The sequence below is a fragment of the Salmo salar genome, chromosome 07 (assembly GCF_965601325.2).
Source record: "Salmo salar chromosome 07, fSalSal1, whole genome shotgun sequence".
Taxonomy (NCBI): domain Eukaryota; kingdom Metazoa; phylum Chordata; class Actinopteri; order Salmoniformes; family Salmonidae; genus Salmo; species Salmo salar.
In genome coordinates, this window is record NC_138297.1 from 8,324,729 (window position 1) to 8,342,435 (window position 17,707).

General features: G+C 44.0%; 1 protein-coding gene across 2 annotated transcripts in view; it reads left to right on the forward strand.

The window, feature by feature from the left end:
- glu2b (Glucosidase 2 subunit beta) overlaps positions 1-17,707 on the forward strand; it is a 259,487-nt gene that overhangs the window by 33,830 nt on the left and 207,950 nt on the right. For both annotated transcript variants that reach the window (XM_045721341.2, NM_001139813.1), the window contains 1 exon segment: positions 5,935-6,013. In XM_045721341.2, coding sequence (XP_045577297.1) covers positions 5,935-6,013 — 79 coding nt within the window.

The window sequence follows — 17,707 nt, forward strand, 5'->3', positions numbered from 1 at the left end:
TAGTTACTGGGCAGGAGTAGTAACCAGATTAAATCTGTTACGTTTTTTATCCGGCCGTGTCAATACTGCCCCCTAGCCCTAACAGGTTAACCTCCTCTATCTGCTGTGGGCAGTGTTTTATCTCCTCTGTCTGCTGTGGGCAGTGTTTAACCTCCTCTGTCTGCTGTGGGCAGTGTTTAACCTCCTCTGTCTGCTGTGGGCAGTGTTTAACCTCCTCTGTCTGCTGTGGGCAGTGTTTAACCTCCTCTGTCTGCTGTGGGCAGTGTTTAACCTCCTCTGTCTGCTGTGGGCAGTGTTTAACCTCCTCTGTCTGCTGTGGGCAGTGTTTAAACTCCTCTGTCTGCTGTGGGCAGTGTTTAACCTCTGTCTGCTGTGGGCAGTGTTTAACCTCTTCTGTCTGCTGTGGGCAGTGTTTAATCTCCTCTGTCTGCTGTGGGCAGTGTTTCTCTGTTTGCTGTGGGCAGTGTTTAACCTCCTCTGTCTGCTGTGGGCAGTGTTTAACCTCCTCTATCTGCTGTGGGCTGTGTTTAACCTCTGTCTGCTGTGGGCAGTGTTTAACCTCCTCTGTCTGCCGTGGGCAGTGTTTAACCTCCTCTATCCTCTGTGGGCTGTGTTTAACCTCTGTCTGCTGTGGGCAGTGTTTAACCTCCTCTGTCTGCCGTGGGCAGAGTTTAACCTCCTCTGTCTGCTGTGGGCAGTGTTTAACCTCCTCTGTCTGCTGTGGGCAGTGTTTAACCTCTGTCTGCTGTGGGCAGTGTTTAACCTCTGTCTGCTGTGGGCAGTGTTTAACCTCCTCTTGTCTGCTGTGGGCAGTGTTTAACCTCCTCTGTCTGCTGTGGGCATTGTTTAACCTCCTCTGTCTGCTGTGGGCAGTGTTTAACCTCCTCTTGTCTGCTGTGGGCAGTGTTTAACCTCCTCTGTCTGCTGTGGGCAGTGTTTAACCTCCTCTGTCTGCTGTGGGCAGTGTTTAACCTCCTCTGTCTGCTGTGGGCAGTGTTTAACCTCCTCTATCTGCTGTGGGCAGTGTTTAACCTCTCTAGGGTAGGTGGCACCAAATCGTCCCACCTACGTAACAGCCAGTGGAATCCTGTGGCGCGTTATTCAACTAGATTAGAAATGCTATTACTTCAATTTCTCAAACATATGACTATTTTACACCATTTTAAAGACAAGACTCTCGTTAATCTAACCACACTGTCCGATTTCAAAAAGGCTTTACAACGAAAACAAAACATTAGATTATGTCAGCAGAGTACCCAGCCAGAAATAATCAGACACCCATTTTTCAAGCTAGCATATAATGTCACATAAACCCAAACCACAGCTAAATATAGCACTAACCTTTGATGATCTTCATCAGATGACAACCCTAGGACATTATGTTATACAATACATGCATGTTTTGTTCAATCAAGTTCATATTTATATCAAAAAACTGCTTTTTACATTAGCATGTGACTAGCATGTGACTAGCATTCCCACCGAACACTGCCGGTGAATTTACTAAATTACTCACGATAAACGTTCACAAAAAGCATAACAATTATTTTAAGAATTATAGATACAGAACTCCTCTATGCACTCGATATGTCCGATTTTAAAATAGCTTTTCGGTGAAAGCACATTTTGCAATATTCTCAGTAGATAGCCCGGCATCACAGGGCTAGCTATTTAGACACCCAGCAAGTTTAGCACTCACCAAAGTCAGATTTACTATAAGAAAATGTTTATTACCTTTGCTGTTTTCGTCAGAATGCACTCCCAGGACTTCTACTTCAATAACAAATGTTGGTTTGGTCCCAAATAATCCATCGTTATATCCAAATAGCGGCGTTTTGTTCGTGCGTTCAAGACACTATCCGAAAGGGTAAATAAGGGTGACGAGCATGGCGCAATTCGTGACAAAGAAATTCGAAATATTCCATTACCGTACTCCGAAGCATGTCAACCGCTGTTTAAAATAAATTTTTATGCCATTTTTCTCGTAAAAAAGCGATAATATTCCGACCGGGAATCTGCGTTTAGGTAAACAGACAAAAGAAAATAAAGCATGGGGTTGACTCGGGCACGCGCCTAAGCCCATAGTACTCTGATCGGCCACTTGCCAAAAGCGATAATGTGTTTCAGCCAGAGGCTGCCTCGATATCGTTCAGCTTTTTCCCGGGCTCTGAGAGCCTATGGGAGCCGTAGGAAGTGTCACGTTATAGCAAAGATCCTCAGTCTTCAATAAAAAGAGCCAAGATGAAACACAACTTGTCAGACAGGCCACTTCCTGCATGGAATCTTCTCAGGTTTTGGCCTGCCATATGAGTTCTGTTATACTCACAGACACCATTCAAACAGTTTTAGAAACTTTAGGGTGTTTTCTATCCAAAGCCAATAATTATATGCATATTCTAGTTACTGGGCAGGAGTAGTAACCAGATTAAATCTGTTACGTTTTTTATCCGGCCGTGTCAATACTGCCCCCTAGCCCTAACAGGTTAACCTCCTCTATCTGCTGTGGGCAGTGTTTAACCTCCTCTGTCTGCTGTGGGCAGTGTTTAACCTCCTCTGTCTGCTGTGGGCAGTGTTTAACCTCCTCTGTCTGCTGTGGGCAGTGTTTAAACTCCTCTGTCTGCTGTGGGCAGTGTTTAACCCGCGCGGGGCGGTCCCTCTGTCTGCTGTGGGCAGTGTTTAACCTCCTCTGTCTGCTGTGGGCAGTGTTTACCCCCACGCGGGGCGGTCCTCTGTCTGCTGTGGGCAGGCCCCCTGCTGCTGTGGGCAGGAACCTCCTCTGTCTGCTGTGGGCAGTGTTTAACCTCTGTCTGCTGTGGGCAGTGTTTAACCCGCGCGGGGCGGTCCTCCTCTGTCTGCTGTGGGCAGTGTTTAACCTCCTCTGTCTGCTGTGGGCAGTGTTTCCTCTGTCTGCTGTGGGCAGTGTTTAACCTCCTCTGTCTGCTGTGGGCAGTGTTTAACCTCTGTCTGCTGTGGGCAGTGTTTAACCTCTGTCTGCTGTGGGCAGTGTTTAACCTCTGTCTGCTGTGGGCAGTGTTTAACCTCCTCTGTCTGCCGTGGGCAGTGTTTAACCTCCTCTGTCTGCTTCATGGAGAATGGCTACAGTTTTGCTTCCCTGTGAGATGTTAACATTTCCTCACAGGCTTGCAGAAAAATCAACCGAGTTTCCAATGAGCCTGTACCTCCCCTTCCTCATCCACCCACATTCCCCCCACTGCCCCTGAAAGAAATCAATACTGTGCAAGCTAACTAGGCATATTCTCTGGGAGAGGATGGCCCCGGGATTGTAAACTAAACATGCTATAAAACATATGGCCGCATCAGAAGGAAATGCTTGTGCAGCTTTTTTTTTGCTAGTGGCGCGGTGGTTAATGACTTCCTGAGCCTCTTGATGTACACCATTATTCAGCCTGCGTCTGTCCCCTCCCCATCGCTGATGTTCAGGGAGCTCGGCTTAAAACAAACACATTACTAAGCTAAAATATATTCCGCTTGTTTTTAGTCAGATATTTGTTTCAATCAATCCGTCATTGGGATTCTGGGCCTAGCTCGAGGGGGGGGGGGGTAGCTCCAACATGCCCAGGTGCCAAGCGCAAATTAGATTGCTTTGCGCATGATGTACCTGATACTAGCACAGCTTTCCACATACCGACTCAAAATGCTATTAATATGCACGTTGTGGACTCTTGTAAAAAAAAAAAAAATTCAAAAAAGCTTTCTCTTTGTCGCTAATTAGTCACCCTGAAACGCTATGATTTTCTTAATCCTTTTGATAGGAATATATAATTATATGCAAATTCAGCGATAATTGCACTCCATTTATAGGCTGATCTCATGTGTGTTATTTATTTATTCCGTTATCGTTAATAATCACTATTGTTTTCTTAAGAACTTCGATTCCCCCTCTGAAATAAATATGAATGTCAATTTCAAAAATGAAGTCTCAGAAGCCCCCTCACCATAAAGGTTCTCTCCAAAAGGAAGGCTTTAGATTGATGGATTTGTGGTTTTACCAGTTCAAATAGAGGGAATCTGAAAGCAGACATCTTTCTTTGGTTTTGACATGGTAATGCCATATCATATAAGATGATAAACATGCTTAACTTTGTCTTTTTTTTCTTCTTCTACACGTTGTCTTAGCCTTGTCTTAGCGTTGTCTAAACGTGTATCGTATGCTCCTGGGAGGGTTTCTGGTTCTCTGTGTTATGTTGCCCTAAGCCTTCATAAGTACCACACACACAAACGAGTCCCAGTGCCAACAGGCTGGCAGTTGGCAGCCCAGTGCTGGATTAACTGGTACCTGTAGTGCTGCTTATAAATAGTGTGTAACAAATGCTATTGGAAACCAACCACGGCACAGTAACACGTTGTAGTTTTGATCCCCCCTGTGTGTGTGTGTGTGTGTGTGTGTGTGTGTGTGTGTGTGTGTGTGCGTGTGTGTGTGTGTGTGTGTGTGCGTGTGCGTGTCGTCTATGCGTGTTTGTTGACACACAGCCACATTTTCTCTGATTGAACATAACCTCCCATAGTCCCCTGCGATTGGGACTGAGGCCAGATCGCCAGCAGTATATAACCGGACCTACTGTATGACACTATACCCTCCATGTTTCCTGTAGTAGATAACCTGACCTACTGTATGACACTATACCCTCCATGTTTCCTGTAGTAGATAACCTGACCTACTGTATGACACTATACCCTCCATGTTTCCTGTAGTAGATAACATGACCTACTGTATGACACTATACCCTCCATGTTTCCTGTAGTAGATAACATGACCTACTGAATGACACTATACCCTCCATGTTTCCTGTAGTAGATAACATGACCTACTGTATGACACTACACCCTCCATGTTTCCCGTAGTAGATAACATGACCTACTGTATGACACTATACCCTCCATGTTTCCCGTAGTAGATAACATGACCTACTGAATGACACTATACCCTGTGTAGAAATGATAATGGGCATTTATTGTCTCTTATAATCCAGATTGCTAACAGCTAACAGTCACCAAAATGAAACCTAGACAGTCAAGGAGCAAATTTTGACGGCGATGAAATATAACACATTTTAAGTGTGGTGGCCCTCTGGACCTCAGTGAAGACCCAAATGCGGCCCCGGGGCAACATGAGTTTGACGCCCCTGCCCCTGAAATAGTGTAGACACCTGGCAGAGGGAGCTAAGTGTTCACTCAGAGAGGGTTGTGTGTGTCTGTGAGTGAGTGAAAGACTGAGAGATTGTTTAAATGAGTGAGTGCGTGGCTTTGTGCCCTCTGAAAAATGCATATCACTCACTGTTAGGAGTTTCATGTGTGGCCATGGAATGCATCAGCGATAGACTTTCAAAATGTTTTCTCCTTCTAGTGGCAACCTCGCATTTACTAAAGCTGCACAAGGGGTTGCAACAACTGACTTTGAAATTGGAGAGAAATGCACCCTTTTAGGTAGCCTCCTCTCTCCTTTATCCAATGGCCATCTCTTAGTGGAGACCTTGACATGGAGAGTTGATCAAAGGTTGGGATGCTGTGAAGAGAGAGTGGGATAATCACCCTGCGCCACTGTAGAGTATAACAGAGAGCTCCACTCCAAGCTAGACACCCACCTCTTCTCCAGCAGAATAAGAGAATACACACAGGAATCTAGCTCTATAGCTTTCCCTCCATCTATTCCACAGTATCTGTGTCTGTTTGGAACTGTCAATCAGTACTGTATCAATGCACATAATATTGGATCCCCATCTCAATGTCTCCCATCTTCCGCTCATACTACCCTTCTTTCCTCCCTTCCTGCTTTCTTTCTTATTTGCTTCCCTTCTTTCCTTTCATTCTTTCCTTTTTTCCCTTCTTTTTTTCCATTTCCCTCCCTCCCTCCCTCCCTCCCTCCCTGCCTCATTGTTTTTAACCCCTTTTCTCCCGTTTCTTTGACTGCCACAGTATTACCGTGGATGAAGTCCAGGCGAAAGTCTCTCCCGTCCAGGATGAGGAGCATGCTCTATCTGAAGATGAAGCTGTGGTATGTTTAAACTGTATTAAACATCTCACTGATGTTATAGGAGTTTGATGTTAGAAATAATTTGGGTCCTCAAGCGTATATATTTGTTTTTGTTCTAGCCCAGCACTAATCAAAGGCTTTGGTGATTAGTTGATTAGTGGAATCAGCTAGTGCTGGGCTAGAAAATAGGTGAATTAGTTGAATCAGGCGTGTTAACGCTGGGCCAGAACAAAATGTGCACCCCAGGGGCTCAATAAAAATAGCTAGTCTCTTCTTCAATATTTCAAACACAAAGCAGATATCCCAGCCTAATCATTGGTTTCCCGGATTCCTTTGTCAAAATCTCCCATGCTATTCGAAAGTACTCTCACCACAGGGTCTATCCACACTCATTTGAATTCATAGTCAGACAGTTTCCAACAAGGATTTTTCTTCAACCGTGATGTGTGAGAATACCACTGTCTGTTCCACTTTAAACTGTGAGCTTGCGCACCAAGAGCACATATCAAAGTATTTTTTTTGGGGGGGGGGGGTGTAAACAAAATACCTGAATCTCCTTTTTCTCTCAATGCTAATTGGTATGCGAGAGGGCCTGCCGGTGTCCCTAGAGTGGGTAGTGGTAGCTTTAGACTTGGCTAGTAAATAGACACATACTGCGAACAGGCTCTCACGTCCACTAAAATGCACCAATCATGCAGCATCAATATTGTATATCTCAATATGCACCATTCATACATCATCCATATTGTATATCTCAAAATGCTTATAGGGGAGGATTACCCAAGGTTCCTTATCATGCCGTCTGCAATTATCGATGTGTGAGCGTGCTCTTGTGTGGGTGAGTGTCTCCGTGTGCGTGTCCGTCTGTGAGACTTATTTGTGTGTCTATGTTCCCTAGAAGTGTCTCCTAATCATGTTCTTGTCCAAGTTAACTTTACGTAACAAGTCTCAGTTGACACAAAGCTAGTTAGCTTTACGTAACATTTACATTTGACATTTTAGTCATTTAGCAGACGCTCTTACCCAGAGCAACTTACAGTAGTGAATGCATACATTTCATTTCATTTTGTGCATTTTTTTTTTTTTTTTGTACTGGCTCCCCGTGGGAATCGAACCCACAACCCTGGCGTTGCACACACCATGCTGGCGTTGCAAACACCATGCTCTACCAACTGAGCCACAGGGAGCCAGTTGACACAAAGCTAGTTAGCTTCACGTAACAAGTCTCAGTTGACACAAAGCTAGTTAGCTTCACGTAACAGGACTCCGTTGACACAAAGCTAGTTAGCTTCACGTAACAAGACTCCGTTGACACAAAGCTAGTTAGCTTCACGTAACAAGACTCAGTTGACACAAAGCTAGTTAGCTTCATGTAACAAGACTCCGTTGACACAAAGCTAGTTAGCTTCACGTAACAAGACTCAGTTGACACAAAGCTAGTTAGCTTCACGTAACAAGACTCCGTTGACACAAAGCTAGCTAGCTTCACGTAACAAGACTCCGTTGACACAAAGCTAGTTAGCTTCACGTAACAAGACTCAGTTGACACAAAGCTAGTTAGCTTCATGTAACAAGACTCCGTTGACACAAAGCTAGTTAGCTTCACGTAACAAGACTCAGTTGACACAAAGCTAGTTAGCTTCACGTAACAAGACTCCGTTGACACAAAGCTAGCTAGCTTCACGTAACAAGACTCCGTTGACACAAAGCTAGTTAGCTTCACGTAACAAGACTCAGTTGACACAAAGCTAGTTAGCTTCATGTAACAAGACTCCGTTGACACAAAGCTAGTTAGCTTCACGTAACAAGACTCAGTTGACACAAAGCTAGTTAGCTTCACGTAACAAGACTCCGTTGACACAAAGCTAGTTAGCTTTACGTAACAAGACTCCGTTGACACAAAGCTATAAATACATTTAAATGCAAAGGAATTCAGTATCAGTAAGCAGCATTCTGATTAGACAGCTGTACCAAGCTAATCTCCAGGGTCTACTGATGTTGCGTGGCGTTCTGAACCATGTAGTCTACCAAAAAAGTACCAAGTCCTTCCCTCGCAAGCGACATTAAAGGGCCCAGAATGGGAAACCATTGGCTGTTTGTTATTTATAGCTGGTGAGGACACAGGAAGGCAATCCTAATTAATTCACATACATTTGAAGTGAGTGAATGAATATCAATATGCATGAATATGAAAATGTGCACTTATCCAATCAAACGATGATCAAGCCAGCGAATTAAACAGTTTGCCAAGGACAGTAGTTAATGGGCAATTTACATTAGAACGAGGAAGCAGCCGTATGAAGACGTCGACGCCCTACAAGGAGCTGTGCTTTTTTTTGTTCTGCGTTTCGCTCTGATTGGCAGCAACATTTGTCTCTCATTCAACCTGTTGTTATCAGTAACCCCGTGACATTCTCCCCACAAAGAAGTGTTACGTCAGCCATTTTTATTTTTATTTTTTTACATTAAATGAGACTGCTTATGCTCCTAATACATGAACATGTTCACTTCCTCCCAAGGCGGAGAAATTCCCCCCTCTATTGTTTAGGTTGATAACATAGAACTCCGAGTTGAGTTCCCAGTCGTATTGAGAGCTGTTGTATTTGAGAGATGGTCTGTTATTGTAACGTCCAAAGACTTTCATTACTCGGGCCAGAAGGATGTCAGGAGCAATTGGGCTGTAGTTTTAGATTTCTCACGCTTCCCCCACTTCCTGTCATTTCCACTTAATTTTGATTTGGTTCCTTCCTCGTTTCCTCTCTTGTCTCCTCCCTCGTTTCCTCTCTTGTCTCCTCCCTCGTTTCCTCTCTTGTCTCCTCCCTCGTTTCCTCTCTTGTCTCCTCCCTCGTTTCCTCTCTTGTCTTCTCCCTCGTTTCCTCTCTTGTCTCCTCCCTCGTTTCCTCTCTTGTCTCCTCCCTCGTTTCCTCTCTTGTCTCCTCCCTCGTTTCCTCTCTTGTCTTTCCTCCCTCGTTTCCTCTCTTGTCTCCTCCCTCGTTTCCTCTCTTGTCTCCTCCCTCGTTTCCTCTCTTGTCTCCTCTCTCGTTTCCTCTCTTGTCTCCTCCCTCGTTTCCTCTCTTGTCTCCTCCCTCGTTTCCTCTCTTGTCTCCTCCCTCGTTTCCTCCCTTGTCTCCTCTCTCGTCTCCTCTCTCGTCTCCTCTCTCGTTTCCTCCCTCTCTCTACTTTCTCTGAAAAAGCTTTGGGCACCGCCAGATAATTCAGTTTCCACTTCAGTGGTTCAGATCATTCAAGAACAGAGAGTACCTCAAAACAATTTGATGATCAAAGGAAGCGTTCCTCTCTGTAAGGGAAAGCAGGACTTTAGACAGTGGCATTAGGCAATGCTATGAGAAGAGAAGGCTTTACACTGTGTTCATTGTTTTTAGTTGAGGAATAGTTGTATAATTCTTAGGTGAAAAGTGATTCATTTGAAAAAGGATGGTTTTATAATCCATTGAACCGTATGTAGATAACAAACAATGAACACGAACAACATTGGCATGCATATTATCCACGCTCATGTCCACATTGTCTCAATACCTCATCAGAAATCCACTATATGCACAAGTATGCATTTTGAAGTCTCTCCTCTAGTATCTTTTTTCTGCTGTTGGAACCCTCTTGGTTGTCTCCATCAGAAATCAAACATGGACACCACATACTCGGAGTCGTTCGCGTGTGACCGCACTTGTTGCTCGGATGTGGTGAAGAGAAGCGGAGTTGAGCTGGGGAGATTGCACTCTCCTTGGTGATGGACCTCTAGGCCTCAAAATGAGAGACGTTTTACCCTCTCCTCCTTCAAACTTTGACTCACCTAACCCTTACACCCTTCGTTGGGAATGAAAGGTCTCACCACAGATTAAGTTTCTATAACAAAAAGAAGACGGGAGAGAAAAAAAATCCTGCTGATAAAGAAATCCATCTTAGGTGAGAGAGAGGAAACAGCCATCCCTCTTCACCCTCCATTTCCTGTAGCAAGCTTAGGTAATACTCTAGGTCCTAATTTATGTGGTCTCTGACACCTGGAGTTGCATGGCAAATGGTCCAGGAACAAAAGGACAATGCCCAAGGACTAGTCAGCCCTTCCCCCTCTGAGGGGTATCTCTCTGTTACAGTATTCAGAGGACTGACTATTATTACAGAATAATACAATACCATGTCTGGTATCTATCTGAAACGTGTCCTCCAAACAGGACTCTGAAGCTATCTATATGGATGGATGATCTCTGTGGTTACTTGTATCTGTACAGGGACAACTCTGAATTACTCTACGCAAAGTGGTTTTAGTGTTCCTATTAGGAAATTCTGCCTTATTTATAATCTTCTCATCCCCCAGACAAGCCTTTAGATATTGTGACAACCTGTGGAGTTTGGGCCTGGGAGTGTTTAAGTTATTGTAAACTTGGTATCGTTTGATTGGTCAATGGTGGTTGATTTTGGGTTGAAAGGTTACACCTTCAGATGTTATAAATGGAATGAAATGCCTTTGTTCTCTCTCTTTCCTATATCCAGTCAATGGAGGAAGGTTTATGATCAATTTTCATTTCCTAGGCTTCTCGGCCTCTGGCCTAACAGGTAGATCTTTGTTCGTGCTTTGTAGTCTACGTTAACCTTAGGATCTATATGCCTAGAAGTGTACTTTGATATATCAGTATTGTCTTATAACTTGTTTTATGCCTTGTATGTGAATCCATTCATTGTACAATGTTAATTAAATATCTGCTTTTGATATAGACAATTCTTAGACCCAATTTATGCTAGTCAACGTCAACTCATTGACTAATGCTTGCACTACAATGCCAGTCACTGTTCTGGGATCAGTGGCTAACGTGACGATGCCAGAGAATTCTGTAGGTTCTGTTGTAAGGCAAAGATGGATCATCGCCACTCTGTTCTAGTATCAGTGGTGTCATGAACAAAAACAAGGTCTCCTCGTAATTAACACTTTAACACCCATATTTTCCTTCTCACTAATCCTTAATGAATAGATATATTTGTTTGGATGTACAGTACCAGTCAAAAGTTTGGACACACCTACTCATTCTAGGGTTTTTCTTTATTTGTACTATTTTCTACATTTTAGAATAATAGTGAAGACATCAAATCTATGAAATAACACACATGGAATCATGTAGTAACCAAAAAAGTGTTAAACAAAATCAAAATATATTTGAGATTCTTCAGTAGCCACCCTTTGCCTTTACAGCTTTGCACACTTTTGGCATTCTCTCAACCAGCTTCATGAGGTAGTCACCTGGAATGCATTTCAATTAATAGGTGTGCCTTGTTAAAAGTTCATTTGTGGAATTTCTTTCCTTCTTAATATGTTTGAGCCAATAAGTTGTGTTGTGACAAGGTAGGGGGGTATACAGAAGATTCCCCTATTTGGTAAAAGACCAAGTCCATATTATGGCGAGAACAGCTCAAATAAGCAGAGAGAAACTACAGTCCATCATTACTTTAAGATATCCTGAAAATTTCAAGAAATTTGAAAGTTTCTTCAAGTGCATCGCCAAAACCATCAGGCGCTATGATGAAACTGTCTCTCATGAGGAGCCGCCACAGGAAAGGAAGACCTAGAGTTACCTCTGCTGCAGAGGATAAGTTCATTAGAGTTACGGGCCTCAGAAATTGCCTTGATGACAGCTTTGCCCACTCTTGGCATTCTCTCAACCAGCTTCACCTGGAATGCATTTCCGCATATGCTGAGCACTTGTTAGCTATTTTTCCTTCTTGGATCAGATTGATGTCTTGGAGACATGGTTCCATTCACTCCCCCAACCAGGTATCACAGCACTACTGGCTGAAATACATTTGATCACGTCATGAGGGATAAACTGGAGTAGGCTACATTGTTCTCCTCTGTCGTGTTTCAACATCTGTCGGGTCACGAAGGGAGATGTCATCCCATGGAGACTGCAACCTGCACCCCCCTTAAGGCTATAGCGACGACACGTCCGACTTGTAACTTTAACGTGACGTGTCATCTCTTATCTCCCTCATTGCACTTTCGAGCACTTGACACGACGCCACTGGCAGTCCCCCCCCCCTCGTCCCACAAGGTCAAACACCCGGCCTAGCTCTTCACATCAGCCGCTTGAGTTTAAGTCCAGCCAGCACTGTGGATTTTCGAGGGGGCATATTTGCATTAAGCTTGGCTCATAGTTGAATGTTGATGCTGTGTACTGTAATGGTCCTTAACCAGGAATAAGATAGTTCACAATGCTAGTTTGATTACCAGGAACAAGTTAGTTCACAATGCTAGTTTGATTACCAGGAACAAGTTAGTTCACAATGCTAGTTTGATTACCAGGAACAAGATAGTTCACAATGCTAGTTTGATTACCAGGAACAAGATAGTTCACAATGCTAGTTTGATTACCAGGAACAAGATAGTTCACAATGCTAGTTGTCAGAGCATACTCTTGTATTTGACAAAGATTGTGAGATATATTATGTCATGTCATGACATATCATCAAACCCATAGGACTAATTAGTGTCAGAGCCTTGGTTTGCCCTGCAAATTATAACTACAAGAGTGGAGGGAAATTCTTTGAAAAATGTAGACTGCTTTTCCACCAGCCATCAGAAGGGGGCAGCAGGCCTCTTGTGGAATAGTCACTAATGTGAAGTCACATTCACAGTTAATTGAATCCCTTTGTTTTCATGGGCTGGGCCTGAGGTGCTGCTTTTCTTTCTTTGTTTGCAGGGAAAGAGATCCCTCCTGTTCTGAGAAGATCCTGATCTCCCTCCACAATAAATTCCTTTCAATTGCGTGTGGGAGCTTATACCGTTTCAAAGGGTTTGATATCTAATGTGTTGACGGGGCTTTTGCTACTGGACTAGTGTAGGGGCATAGTATAGGCTTTCTTTAAATGGCTGCCGTGTCTTTGAGGCTCACAGCTGTATTGGTTTGCGTTATTCTAACAGTAGCAGTCTAGCTTGGCTGTATCAGGCTAGACGTTTTTGTTGTTGCTTGGCATAGGGTCATAGGTTTCAGGGAAGTAGTATTTATCCAACTGGAATAAATATGTTTGAATAGCATTCACTCTTTTAAGCTTGTAGTATCATAGTAGTGTTGTATACACTCACGCTGGTATGTGGTTAGAGTATGTAAACTGTTTTATGGTCTGTATGTTACAACCTTGTTCTATAGGCTGGCTGGCTGGCTGGCTGGCTGGCTGGCTGGCTGGCCGGCTGGCTGGCTGGGGGAGTCTGTAGTCTGAGTTCCCCTGTCACTACGGTTCCTCACTTCTCGTCACACGCCTCATGTTTTTCATGCCCGGCTAGAGTTATATAATGTGAAATGACAACCAGAAGCGGATGATACGTGACTTGTAGTGTCGAAGTAAATAACATTGACCCGTTTAAAACACTGTATTATATGGTGTTATGGTCTTTGTAGGATGAACGTATCATAAAGGATTCTGTTTCTCCTGTGCCTCTCATCTTCTTCCTCCTCTCCTCGTTGTTGCCAAGGTAATGGAGCTAGTGGGAGGTCAAAGGGCGAGAGGGGAAGACGGAGTTTTGTGTTCTCCTCAAACTTTTTTTTTATTGAGCGCGGCCTTATTTCTATCACAGCATATTGGATGACTGGCATTCATTTTCCATTCACCCAGTTCAATGTAACAGCGATAGATTTAGGCTACTACATGATACTAGAATTTTCCCTGTACCCATCATGAGGTTGCCTCAACTTAGCCTACAAATTAAAGTTTGCAACGTAGGTGCACAGGTCGAGAGAAATTATTGTAGGTGACAGGTGACAGACAGTGACACATTTAGTACTACCTTGCACACTCTTGCCTGCTTCTAGCTGATCTATGGTGTAGCCATTAGTCTAAGAGTTGCAAGCGAGAGTTTCTATTGGACAAATTCAGGTATGTTTGTCCTCTCTTCGTTACATTTGCTTCCGTTTTAAGAAACGTTTTTCCACATAATCGGCATGATGAATACACCCCTGATCACACGCAAACACAGAAGTAGCAGCCACATGCAAACCGCATGATCACTTTGCTCGTTGTATATATCATTCCTTCTTGCATCTACACTCCTGTCACTTTTTCCCTTCGCTTGTGAACTTAGTGAACAATACAACAGCTGTCTTGTGACCAGGTGAAAAAACCTTTCCAAGCCAAACATTCATAACCGCTAACCGCTACACAAAGCCTACGCTGTTTTTGCCATATTAACGTCATAGTCGACATAACTACTAGAACTAACGCGTTAGTAAACCCGTTACAATCACTCTGCTGTGAAAACAGGGCATTAACATGGCCTAGACTCTGCTGTGAGAACAGGGCATTAACATGGCCTAGACTCTGCTGTGAAAACAGGGCATTAACATGGCCTAGACTCTGCTGTGAAAACAGGGCATTAACATGGCCTAGACTCTGCTGTGAGAACAGGGCATTAACATGGCCTAGACTCTGCTGTGAGAACAGGGCATTAACATGGTCTCAACTCTGCTGTGAAAACAGGGCATTAACATGGCCTAGACTCTGCTGTGAAAACAGGGCATTAACATGGCCTAGACTCTGCTGTGAAAACAGGGCATTAACATGGTCTAGACTCTGCTGTGAAAACAGGGCATTAACATGGTCTCGACTCTGCTGTGAAAACAGGGCATTAACATGGTCTAGACTCTGCTGTGAAAACAGGGCATTAACATGGTCTAGACTCTGCTGTGAAAACAGGGCATTAACATGGTCTCGACTCTGCTGTGAGAACAGGGCATTAACATGGTCTCGACTCTGCTGTGAAAACAGGGCATTAACATGGCCTAGACTCTGCTGTGAAAACAGGGCATTAACATGGCCTAGACTCTGCTGTGAAAACAGGGCATTAACATGGTCTCGACACTGCTGTGAAAACAGGGCATTAACATGGTCTCGACTCTGCTGTGAAAACAGGGCATTAACATGGCCTAGACTCTGCTGTGAAAACAGGGCATTAACATGGCCTAGACTCTGCTGTGAGAACAGGGCATTAACATGGCCTAGACTCTGCTGTGAAAACAGGGCATTAACATGGCCTAGACTCTGCTGTGAAAACAGGGCATTAACATGGCCTAGACTCTGCTGTGAAAACAGGGCATTAACATGGTCTAGACTCTGCTGTGAAAACAGGGCATTAACATGGTCTAGACTCTGCTGTGAAAACAGGGAATTAACATGGCCTAGACTCTGCTGTGAGAACAGGGCATTAACATGGCCTAGTCTCTGCTGTGAAGACATTAACATGGCCTAGACTCTGCTATGAAGACATTAACATGGCCTAGTCTCTGCTGTGAAGACATTAACATGGCCTAGACTCTGCTGTGAAGACGTTAACATGGCCTAGTCTCTGCTGTGAAGACATTAACATGGCCTAGTCTCTGCTGTGAAGACATTAACATGGCCTAGTCTCTGCTGTGAAGACATTAACATGGCCTAGTCTCTGCTGTGAAGACATTACCATGGCCTAGTCTCTGCTGTGAAGACATTAACATGGCCTAGTCTCCCGGGGACTCTGCTGTGAAGACATTAACATGGCCTAGTCTCTGCTGTGAAGACATTAACATGGTCTAGACTCCCGGGGACTCTGCTGTGAAGACATTAACATGGCCTAGTCTCTGCTGTGAAGACATTAACATGGTCTAGTCTCTGCTGTGAAGACATTAACATGGTCTAGTCTCTGCTGTGAAGACATTAACATGGCCTAGTCTCTGCTGTGAAGACATTACCATGGCCTAGTCTCTGCTGTGAAGACATTACCATGGCCTAGTCTCTGCTGTGAAGACATTAACATGGCCTAGTCTCTGCTGTGAAGACATTACCATGGCCTAGTCTCTGCTGTGAAGACATTAACATGGCCTAGTCTCTGCTGTGAAGACATTAACATGGCCTAGACTCCCGGGGACTCTGCTGTGAAGACGTTAACATGGCCTAGTCTCTGCTGTGAAGACATTAACATGGCCTAGTCTCTGCTGTGAAGACATTAACATGGCCTAGTCTCTGCTGTGAAGACATTAACATGGCCTAGTCTCTGTTGTGAAGACATTAACATGGCCTAGACTCCCGGGGACTCTGCTGTGAAGACATTAACATGGCCTAGACTCCCGGGGACTCTGCTGTGAAGACATTAACATGGCCTAGTCTCTGCTGTGAAGACATTAACATGGCCTAGACTCTGCTGTGAAGACATTAACATGGCCTAGTCTCTGCTGTGAAGACATTAACATGGCCTAGTCTCCCGGGGACTCTGCTGTGAAGACATTAACATGGCCTAGACTCTGATGTGAAGACATTAACATGGCCTAGACTCCCGGGGACTCTGCTGTGAAGACATTAACATGGCCTAGACTCTGCTGTGAAGACATTAACATGGCCTAGACTCCCGGGGACTCTGCTGTGAAGACATTAACATGGCCTAGACTCCCGGGGACTCTGCTGTGAAGACATTAACATGGCCTAGACTCTGCTATGAAGACATTAACATGGTCTAGTCTCTGCTGTGAAGACATTAACATGGTCTAGTCTCTGCTGTGAAGACATTAACATGGCCTAGACTCTGCTGTGAAGACATTAACATGGCCTAGTCTCTGCTGTGAAGACATTAACATGGCCTAGACTCTGCTATGAAGACATTAACATGGCCTAGTCTCTGCTGTGAAGACATTAACATGGCCTAGACTCTGCTGTGAAGACATTAACATGGCCTAGTCTCTGCTGTGAAGACGTTAACATGGTCTAGTCTCTGCTGTGAAGACATTAACATGGCTGACATTAGAGGGTTAAGGGTCAGGGGTTCACTGAATGGAAAGGATGAGCAAGGAGTCATGTAATGGGAGCGATCCAGTCCGATCTCAAAACTTCTGCATAGTGTTTCTCATGTCAGGAACCACATTCATATTATGTAATGGGGCGGCATGTGGCCTAGTGGTTAGAGCGTTGGGCCAGTAACTGAAAGATCGAATCCCTGAGCCGACAAGGAAATAAATCTGTCGTTCTGCCCCTGAACAAGGCAGTTAACCCACTGTTCCCCGGTAGGCCATCATTGAAAATAAGAATGTGTTCTTAACTGACTTGCCTAGTTAAATAAAAAATGTAAATGTATTTTCCAGAGAACGCATAGAGCCTTGAGTTGATGATCCCGTTTATAACCACAGCTATAGTTGAACACATTTGCCTGTAGAAATGTGTTCATCGTCCACTGAATTAGCTAGCAAGTTTACTAGATAGCTAAAGTAGTTGCCTTGGTAACCAAACAAACGGGCTTGCTAGCTCAGCTAACCAAACCATCAGTCCTGCTGTCTTGCTATTATGAAAATCGAAATTCAACAATGCAAATGGTATTTTCAATTCGACTTTTGCTTTCAAAAGCAGCTCAAACATAGAACTGAGTATTGCAATGCATTATAGAGAAATAATGGCCACTCTATAAATGCCCTTCTAGCCAATCATGGTATAAATAGCAATCTTCTGCTTAACTGATATAGCAACTTCTGAGCGGCTCTGTATGTTAACCTGAATCCACATGCCTGCGGAGGACCTCAACCTCATGCGTGGGGTTTTACTATGCAAAGTACACCACTAGGCCTTGGAATTACATTTTCTTCTCAACGTGCGAAGTTGAATTCTCTTATGCACCACAAGATATATTTGTATCATTAATGCAATAACACAGAGATATGGTGATTCTCCCAAAATATTATGCTAGAGAAATCACCGTACAAG